The sequence below is a fragment of the Lolium perenne genome, chromosome 1 (assembly GCF_019359855.2).
Source record: "Lolium perenne isolate Kyuss_39 chromosome 1, Kyuss_2.0, whole genome shotgun sequence".
NCBI classification, from domain to species: Eukaryota; Viridiplantae; Streptophyta; class Magnoliopsida; order Poales; family Poaceae; genus Lolium; species Lolium perenne.
Genome location: NC_067244.2, coordinates 156,922,269 through 156,932,794, shown reverse-complemented (window position 1 = coordinate 156,932,794; position 10,526 = coordinate 156,922,269). Strand labels below are relative to the sequence as shown.

Genomic DNA, 10,526 nt, shown 5'->3' with positions numbered 1-10,526 from the left:
CCTAATGGATTTATAGTAGATGGTCAAGAAAGAAAGGTGTGTAAGTTATTGAAGTCTTTGTATGGTCTTAAGCAAGCACCTAAGTAGTGGAATGAGAAATTCGCTTTGTTGTAAACGAAGGTGACAAGTGCTGTATACTATTGCCATGGTGGGGCGAGTGTGTTATCCTTTGTCTCTATGTTGATGACATATTGATATCTGGGACCAGCCTATCTTTTATTAAGGAGGTCCAAGAGTTTCTATCTCATTGTTTTGAGATGAAGGTCTTAGAAGTAGCTAATGTAATCTTAAACATAAAGCTTCACAAGGACGACAATGGTGGGATTACATTGCTTCAGTACAATTATGTGGAAAACATATTGAGTCATTTTGGGTATAGCAACTTCAAGTCTTCTCCAACTCCTTATGATCCCGGAGTGCTAATTCAAAATAATAGAAAAATTCTTAGATATCAATTGAGACATTCTTAGATCATTTGCTCACTTATTTAATTAGCCAACGCCACAAGGCCTACCATCTCTTTTGCTGTAAGGAAACTCGGTTGATTTGTATCAAATCCTACATATGTTCATTTGCATGCTCTTGAGAAAGTTTTGCGATATTTGAAAGGCGCTACGAGCTATGGTAATCACTATACTTGGTATCCAAGGATACTTGACTGATATAGTGACCCAAAGTGGATTTAATTTCTGATTCTGATGAGACTAAGGTCACGAGTGGTTATTTACTTACTCTTCGTGGTGGTGTTGTTTCCTGAAAGTTTTGCAAGCAGACCATCTTACAGACATCAACAATGCAAGGAGAACTCACAGCAATAGACAATGCTACCACTATTGAAGTAGAGTGGATTCGTAAGCTCTTGATGGACATATGTGTGATTGAGAAGCCAACAACCGCTATTATGAAGTCATCAAGGCATGTGAAGAGAATATTGAAATCTGTTGAGAAAATGAGAAACTCTAAAGTTATTGCGTTGGATTATATTCAAATGTCTAGAAACTCGGCAGATCCCTTCATAAAGGGTCTATCATGCAATGTGATAGAGAACGCATCGAGTGATATGGGTTTGACACCCACACTATGAGTTACCCATAGTGGTAAACCACTCTATGTGATGGGAGATGCCGTGAATAAGAGTTGCGAGACAAGCTGTTTGTCAGCTAGGAGGAGAGTATCACACATTGAATTTACCTCTTCATGAAGATGCAATACTCTCCTAATCTGCACGGCAGGTTGATATTTATCTTAGTGTGCTCTACGTGTCTTAAATAAGCAAAAATGTTGTCCTGCAGAACGTCTTCTCATGAACACACCTATATGAGTTTGATTGTCAAACGTCGCATTCCGTGAGAGTTGGGTCTCTCAAATAAACTCATGAAGGGCCCAGGGGTATGACGGATAAGCTTCACACCGCGGGGCAGCCCCGAGTTAGCCCATTAACGGTCTAGAATTTGTGTGAAGTTAGTGCGCAGAAAAGTTGTAGTTCAAGGCATAATCCACCATTCCAATTCCAAACTAGTGTAATATAAAAATTCTTGGTACAAATTCAACTTAGCAGTCTCCACCATGCACCAATATATAAACAATGTTCTGGAATAATGATATTCAATGTGCCAATGAGACTTTGTGGGGGTTACTGGAATTTTACCTCGGGCCTTAGCACATAGCCCAATACAAATTCTGAAATTCTCTTTAGCCTATTTCATGTATGGCAAGAGGTAGGACTAAAGTTTAGCCTCATTGAGAGAGATGTGGTCATTTATATGGGTGGTTGTTGTAGTCCTTGTAAGTAAATGAGAAGAGAGAGAGAGAGAGAGCCCTCGTGCACTCCTCCTCCGCCACCACCCGGCTCGTCACGACGCGACGTGGGTTGCAAGAATCTCGTTGAGCCAAGCTTATATTTTTGTTGTTCAAGAAATTAATCGTTATATTAATTACTAGTCACTAATGGATGCGTTAACGCAGCCATTTTGTTGTGAATTTTCTAGATCGTGGTTGTGCTGACTCGGGCGTGGGTTGCGCCCCACAACCTTCCCGAACCCCACTATATAAACTCGGATGCAAACCCTAGCCTACACGAGACATATGAGACTGCCTCCTTCCAAAACCTCGCGCCGCTGTCATGATTTTCCTCATCCCATCCTTCGTTGTGCACCGATCGATGGGACAGTACGCCTCGGAACCCCGGCTCTCGTAGACCTTTACTTGTACGTGTGAGGGGCCGGCGATCAGGTTTTGTGGAGCGCTTACACGTGACTACTCGCAACATGACATCGTCGGACGACGAGTTCCGCAACAACGACTTCTTCCTGGACATTAATGACCTCTTCGGCAACCTCAACATGGGCACCGACGCTAATGATGCCGCCGTCAACGCCGCTGCTGCTCACGCTGCACCGTATGTGACTCTTCTATCTCTCTGTCATGCATATCTTGCTAGAGTTTTCAGTTCTACTGTTTGAAGTAGATGCGATAATTTTTTCTTGTTTAGATGGCATATGTTCATCTACTCTGTTAGTCTACATGATTATTTTTATTAGTGACTCCATGATCATGCTAGGTCAATTTTTAGTTCGGATTAAATCATACAGGAATTTGTTTATATTTTCAACATAAATAGCGTGGCCCGTGATCTTGAGGCACATAATGAAGGTCTGACTTTGTGGAATCAAGTTTCTCAAGAAAAAGGAAATCTACAGTAAGCATTTGTCTTGTGCACCCACATCATTTTTTCGATAAAGGAGCAATAGCCCCAGCCTCTGCATCAATTGATGCACACGGCCTTTTATTAAACATATAAAGTATCAAGTATCAAGTAACAAGTACGAAAGAAAGAAAAACAATCATGGGTCCGTCATGGTTGCCACATAAACCAACCAACGGAACAGCAAACATCTAAATAGGCTAGCCATACTCTATCATATTAATGTGTCGCCACCCAGTAGCCCGGTAATAGAAGTCCTGAGTAAGCACCAGCAGTCTGTTGCAACCAGTATCCATATCCTTGCGCTGCTCCTCCGGTAGCAGGAAAGCCCATAACTGTATCCAATGCACAGCTCGAAGAATGACCTGCAAAAAGTTAGTACCCTTTTGATTATTAAAAATCATATCATTTCTAGTATTCCATATTGCCCAACATATAGCAGATATACCAATCCTAATTTTCTGCTTATCTTTCTTCGGAACTCCATACAACCAGTTCCCAAACATATTATTAATACTAGTTGGTGGCGGAATATTATAAGCAAAGTAAATCATCCGCCAAATAATAGTAGCAAAGGGGCATGTAAGAAACAAATGATGGACCGTTTCATTAGTACTACAGAAACAACACTTTTGAGATCCTGTCCACCTACGTTTTGCCAAATTGTCCTTAGTAAGTAAGACCTTATTATTAAGAAACCACATGAAGATTTTTATTTTTAAAGGGATCTTGAGTTTCCATAAATATTTGCGTAAGAATCTAGTATGACCATTCATATAATCAAGATACATAGACTTAACAGTGAACATTCCGGAATCTGTAAGCTTCCATATAAACTTATCAGGTTCATCTGTGAGATTAATGGTAATAAGTCGTTGACACAAATGCAACCATTCCATATATTTATGGTCATTAAGGCCTCTCCTAAAAGTAATGTTCAACGGATTTTGAGCCAACACTGTGGAAACCAGAACATCTCTATGTTGTGCAATATTGTAAAGAGAGGGATATTGTTGTGATAAAGGAACATCCCCTAGCCACACATCCTCCCAAAAGCGCACCGAACTACCATCACCAACATTGAAAAATCCTCTACTGAAAAAATCAGATTTAACTTTCATAAGACCTTTCCAAAAAGGCGAATCCGTTGGTTTCGCCTCAACTTATGATAGAGTTTTAGAATGTAAATACTTGTTGTGCAAAATTTGTTGCCACATACCCTCTTCAGTTAAAAGTTTGTAAAGCCATTTACTCAGTAAGCATTTGTTCTTTAATTCCAGAACTTCGATACCCAAACCTCCCTGATCCTTCGGTCTACATATTATATTCCATTTAGATAGTCTATATCTTTTCTTTTTCTCATCAGATTGCCAGAAGAAATTAGATCTATAAAAATCTAGTCTTTTTCGAACCCCCACCGGAATCTCCATGAAGGATAACATAAACATTGATAGACTTGTTAAGACCGAATTGATGAGAACTAACCTATCCCCATAAGAAAGCATTTTACTACGCCAGCATCCTAATTTTGAAGCAAAACGACTTTCAACCGGATTCCATTCAGCATTCCTCAAAATTCGATGATGAATAGGTATACCCAAATATTTAAAAGGTAAAGCGCCCGCTTCACAACCAAAAATCTGCATATATTGTTGTTCAATATCCTTTGCTTTACCAAAACAGAATATCTCACTTTTATGAAAATTAATTTTCAGACCAGAGAGCTGCTCAAAAATACATAGAATTAATTTCATATTTAGTGCTTTGACAATATCATGTTCCATGAATAAAATTGTGTCATCAGCATATTGTAGGATAGAAATTCCCCCCTCGACTAAATGAGGTAAAAGACCCCCAATCTGACCCGCTTCCTTAGCCCTTGCAATAATAATAGCTAGCATATCCGCCACAATGTTAAAAAGAATTGGAGATAAAGGATCACCCTGTCTCAAACCTTTCCTAGTTTGGAAATTATGTCCGATATCATCATTCACCCTAATCCCCACACTTCCACCTTGCACATATTGTCTAATTCGATCACACCAGATTTCATCAAACCCTTTCATACGCAAGACTTGTTGTAAAAATGGCCATTTAACTTTATCATATGCCTTCTCAAAATCAATTTTGAAGAGCACACCATCTAATTTTTTCCTATGCAGTTCATGAATGGACTCATGAAGCACAACCACTCCCTCCAAAATATGTCTGCCCGGCATGAATGCAGTCTGAGTAGGTTTGATCACATTATGAGCAACCTCCGAAATACGGATAGTAGCCACTTTAGTAAAGATCTTAAAAATCACATTAAGTAAACAAATAGGACGGTACTGTTGTATTTGTGTCGCATTATCTTTTTTTGGAAGCAGAGTAATAACCCCAAAATTAAGCCTATGTAACGGTAACTCTCCTCTCTGGAAGGACATAAAAAGCGCCATTAAATCCAATTTTATTACTTCCCAAAAGGTTTGATAAAACTCCGCCGGAAACCCATCAGGCCCCGGCGCTTTATTATGTTTCATCTGTGAGATCGCCTCATAAACTTCCTCGAGAGAGTAATCTTTGATCAGAAGTTCATTTTCAGCCGCAGAAACTTGAGGAATATCATCAACTCTATCCTCCACCATTAGTATGGAATTGTGTTGCGGCTCACCAAAAAGTTTTTTGTAATATTCAGTAATGTAAGTTTTTAGGTTATCATCCCCAACAATTGTACCCTCGTCCTGTTCTAATTGAAAAATCTTCTTCTTCCTATGCTTCCCATTAGCAATTAAGTGAAAATATTTTGTATTATCACCCCCTTCCTGTACATACTTAACCTTGGCTCGTTGTGCCCATTTTGTTTCCTCCGCCCTTCTAAGTTTGTTCAACTTATCATTAGCCAATTTCAACTCATCCCTTTCAACATTAGATAGCGGACAAGTTTCCGCTTTAATATCCAGGAAATCAATAATTTGAAGTAACCTCTCCTTTTCTAGTTTATATTTTCCACTAAGATTTTTCGCCCATCCCCTTAAGAATCTTCGTAGGTGTCTAATCTTTTTTTGCCAAGTGTCTATTGGTGATACCCCCATTGGAGCTGCAACCCACTCAGCTGCCACCAAATCATAGAATCCGTCTTGTTGCAACCAAGACAACTCAAAAGAGAAACGAGCTTTGTTTCCTAAATGTGCATGGTTTCCTGAATCAATAAGAAGAGGTGTGTGATCAGACCCCGACCGAGATAACGCCCTAACCGACACCAATGGAAATTTTTGTTCCCACTCCACACTAGCAAGCACACGATCCAGCTTTTCATAAGTAGGGGTCACTCGACGACTAGCCCACGTATATTGACGGCCCGAGAGAGCAATTTCTTTCAAATTTAAACTTTCAATAATGGCATTAAAAATGAAGGGCCATCGAGGATTATAATTATCATTACTTTTATCCTCGGGTTTTCGAAGTATATTGAAATCACCAGCAAGAAGTAACGGCAGAGTCTCGGCCTCACATATCCGCACCAACTCAGACAAGAAAGCATGTTTAAGAGAATCCTGTGCAGCTCCATACACTGGTACCAAAACCCACTCAAAACCATCAATTTTTGATTTTAAAGATAATTTGACACAGAATTCACCATTAACTACTGTATTAACTTTCAAAGTGTTAGTATTAATGCCGACCAAAATACCTCCCGACCGGCCCTGAGGTGGCAAACAGAACCAACTAAACTCCTTCCCACAAGATAAGTCTCTAAGGAAAGGAACAAGAAATTTGATCTTCCTGTTTCCAAAAGCGCTATATAGTCTAACCGATATTCCCTAATAGCTTCTTTGACAAACAGGTGTTTTCCCGGATCACCAAAACCTTCACTATTCCAAGTTAAACCACACAGAGAATTCATCGCCATCTAACTATATTTTTTATTTCTGATTCTGTTACTTCGTCTAACCTTAGTCTTATCATAAGACTTTTTCTTTCTATTACATCTTATCTTATTTGTTACAGTGGATGCACAAGGCAAATCAGTATCTAATAGAAAATCCTCATCATCTAGATCTCCAACTAAATCAGACGCACGTGAGACAATAAGACAAGGCAATTGTTCCGCACTTTTATCTAACACAGACTCATTCTTTTTTAGGATCGTTAGTGTCCTTTGGAATTCATTCTCTTTAATTATATGCGCCGCATTAATTTGCGCTGTAAAAGAACTACCCATAGAGACTCCCAAAACAGTAGCATTATGGATAATCTGTTCATCTGAAAAATTAAGTAACGAGTGTGGCTGAGAGATACCTTGTGCAAAGCTTTCATTACGCCTTTGAGCCAGTAGCATAGCTTTTTCTAGCTGAGTCGCATCAGCATTTGGTTGCGCTCTAAGTCTTCCACTTGACCGAATACCTTTTGCCTCTTGTGATTTAATGCCTCCATACGCAATCACCTCATCAGAAAATAAAGCTGGAGATACCGGCGTGGTCATTATACCCGGTGTGGTACTCATCTTGGTAGCCAAGCCTGCCTGTGATACAAAAGAATTTGAACATGCTGTACCAGAATCATTCTCAAGTGAAACAGAAGATAGAACAACATTATCACTAACCATATCCTTAACCGGCAATGGCAAGGTAGAAACAGTTGTATTCGTCGTAGAATTCCGTTTTGGTGTTACCGTATGCACATACGTACGCTTTGAAGTACCCAGAGGCGAACTGGTAAGGCCCTTTGTTGCATTAACCAGCGATGAAGATATAGGCGTCGAGGACAAAACCCGCGCCGTCGACGAGGAGACCGCCCGAGGCATGGACGACGCGGTGCTGCATGCGCCATTCGCCGCGCTGATCGGCGTCTCAGTCGACGCACCGACGTCCCCCCTGCATGCGCCATGCACAGCTCCTCCCGATGCCCCGATCGACGTCTGCTGTGTGCATGTGTCAGGCACACACACAACAATCTCCTTCCCTTGTGGCGCTCGCTGTGTGCATGTGCCATGCACACACACAGCGGCCTCCACCACCCTCTGATCAACAAGATTAATCCTGCGGCTGCCTTGTTCATCATACATAAGATTAGCCTCCAGTTCATCAACACTGGTCTCAGCCGGGTACAAGGAGTCACCATTCCCATCACACAAGTCCAGGTCCGCCGCAGCACTAAAAAACGGTTCAAGCCATTTAGGATTCGAATCAACCAAATCACAAACTGAAGATGTAAAAGCATTATCATACCTAGGTGTAGCATGCACAATCAAATTCTCATTATTTTGAGCCCCTTTAAATGGAGAAACAGCAATAGATGTACCAGCAGAGGGATCCGGATGAGATGGTTCATAATCAGAATCTTTGCTTTCCTCCTCATTCTTCTTCCTCTTGACTTCTCTGTCGATATCATCACCAGAGTTCTTAGTAGGGCCATCATGGTCCATGTCATCATCCTTATGCATATCTTCAGACACACCATCGTCAACTGTTGTTGGAGCCCTTAAGCCCTCCACTTCAAAACTGAGTCGGAAGAAATCATTACGAATCTTGACATCAAGGCTAGTGGGAATAAGAGCAGGATCCAAACAACTTATGCGGATTCGCAAAACATTATTTGCCCTTGTGTAAGGTATATCAATATCTGTAGTCTCACCAAAAATATCACCAAAAGCCCATAAAGCTACAATCTCATCAAGAGCAAAAGGAGGAAAACCATGCACTCTGACCCACACCTCTTCTGCCGTCCAAACAGGTTCTACATCTTTTCTCCAAAAATCAAAGGACAAAGTAATTTGTGATTTCGGTACACAAAATTTGCCAAAATGCTGAGCCTTAACCAAGTCACTTCTACTTGGAAAGTTGACCCTGAATACATTATCTTCCATTTGCTGAACATCCCATTGGTACTGATCATCGTGCATCGAAACTGCAACCGTGCTATTAATTCAGGTATGGTCATGATCCCTCCTTCAACAGCCACCTTACCCAACCTAGTGTTCTCAACACGAGGCCGAACATCACCGAGACAGTGGTATCTTCCAAAAGTTAAATCTACATGTCCAACCCCATAAACAGCAATTCTTGGTCTTGGAGCACGCAAAGTAGGGCAGTCTCTAGTTGCATGATCAGCACTCGACAAACATCACATAAAACTGCTATACAATCATTGATACAATGCCCAGTTTTGTGGCACCGAAAACACTCCGGGCCTTTCTTTTTTGCCGCAGCAGCCAAAGCCAAATCAGAGGTCATATTTGGCACAGTATTCTGCGAGAGCCCAGCCCCTGTATTTCTTTCTGCCGGAGCCCCTCCTTGTACCAGTACCCCAACAGTATTAGTACCAAAAGTGCGAGAAACCTCAGAAGGCCTTGCTACCTGCGTCTGTCTCACTGTGGGTGTAACCCGCCCAGATTCTCGAGCAATTGGCAAAGCAGCATCATGAGGAACTGAATCAGAACTAGAAGTAGCAAGTATCTGTTTAGCAAAAGCTTCAGCTGCTTCCTTAACTATGCGTCTTTGGGCATCATTGAGACCACTAAGATCAGGACCATCCCTAGGCGGATCATCCCGCCGAACATAAGTGTTAGAAGGACGGCGATTAAAGTTATTACCTCCGAAACTGCGGTTGTACCCTCTGTTAAAACTTTGCTGATTCCTGAAGCCGCCCCCAGCATTATTGGGCGCCCATGACCAGCCCGAAAAATACCATCACCGAAGACATCGTTGGAGCGTTCCGCCCCAGCACCATAGTTCCCTCCATGTCCGGCATAACCACTTGGGCCGCCCTGCTCGAAACTGGATCTACCGCCTTGCGGCGGACCAGTTCCACCCCCTTCCCACCTCCCATTTCCACGGCCTCCCCTCGTCGGATTACCTCCACCGCGATTCATGACGGCGGCGACAGCAGGAACGAGCGGAGGAATACGTGGTGCGGGACAGAAAGGGGACTTACCGAAACCTAGCCTACACGGTTGACCACGATCAAAACGAGTCACGCGTGTAGGCGCACGAGACGCGATCACCCGTTCCGGGCCCATACTGCCCTTTCCTGGAACATGGCAAATCGGCTCGTCATCGTATGCGCAAGCAATGGCCCGGCCCAACTCAAAAACAGGATGTTCAAAATTCGAATTTTCCTTGTGCTGAATCTGAGATGGCACATACGTCGCCGACCATCTCTGCCGGCGATGCACACTGTGATCTAATGTCCACCTGTTTTTCACTGGCCCTGTCCTCCGAAACCGTCGCCGTCTCCGCTGAACAAGCACCCACTCAGCAGCATCAAAATTTTCGAGCAAGAAGGTCGATGGCGACATAATCGGCGTTGGAAACCTTGGTCTCCTCACCGTCGATCCGGAATCCTGGACAGGCACAGCAGAAACTGAATTGAAATACTCACCTGATCCGAGCGTGATCGCCGCTAATCTCTGTCTCCTCTTCTTCTCTTCACGTCGCCGTAGCGAAGCAGTAGCCGCCTCCTCCATCGTGCATCCTTCCGATGCAGGCGAGCAGGCGTAGTAACGTGTAGTCTCAAAGGCTGCAGGGTCATCCTCAACGTCGCCGGTCGCCGAGTCCTCGTCGCCGGCAAGCGCCCAGAACCGCCCAAACGTCGCCTCTAACGGCTCTCCGCCTATTACGGACGAGTCCATCTCGGTCCAGCATGTTAGCATGTGGTTGATTGATCTTAAAATGACCGCTCCAGCGTGCACCCACATCATTAGCGGGCAATCGATGTCACTTGCAAGATGTGGTTTAATAGTCGTACGCACGTAAACCGGTGCCTCCATTCCTCCATGATTCCCTCCGTAGCCATGTTACTTCGTTGCTCTACACACGCCATACGAGCTTATTAGTCGTCG

At 42.8% G+C, this 10,526-nt stretch overlaps 1 protein-coding gene across 1 annotated transcript; it reads right to left on the bottom strand.

Moving 5' to 3' along the window:
- Positions 1-2,733: 2,733 nt before the first annotated feature.
- LOC139833187 (uncharacterized) lies at positions 2,734-10,316 on the bottom strand. Its single transcript, XM_071823384.1, has 7 exons — positions 10,067-10,316; positions 9,832-9,923; positions 8,992-9,141; positions 7,915-8,555; positions 7,290-7,839; positions 6,986-7,208; positions 2,734-3,069 (listed from the first exon to the last, which is right to left on the bottom strand). Exons 1-7 carry the CDS (start codon positions 10,314-10,316, stop codon positions 2,924-2,926), a joined length of 2,052 nt encoding a protein of 683 aa, XP_071679485.1. The 3' UTR covers positions 2,734-2,923.
- Between the last annotated feature and the right edge of the window lie 210 nt (positions 10,317-10,526).

Bases quoted from the DNA above. Each gene is read 5' to 3' on its own strand.
- LOC139833187 (XM_071823384.1), bottom strand. From the start codon at position 10,316: ATGGACTCGTCCGTAATAGGCGGAGAGCCGTTAGAGGCGACGTTTGGG. The intron at 8,556-8,991 runs GTACTGGTACAA...TGGGATGTTCAG, and splicing joins TTGGTACTAATACTGTTGGG to CAAATGGAAGATAATGTATT. The intron at 3,070-6,985 runs GTATCTCTCAGC...AACTTTTTGCAG, and splicing joins TAATGAAAGCTTTGCACAAG to GTCATTCTTCGAGCTGTGCA.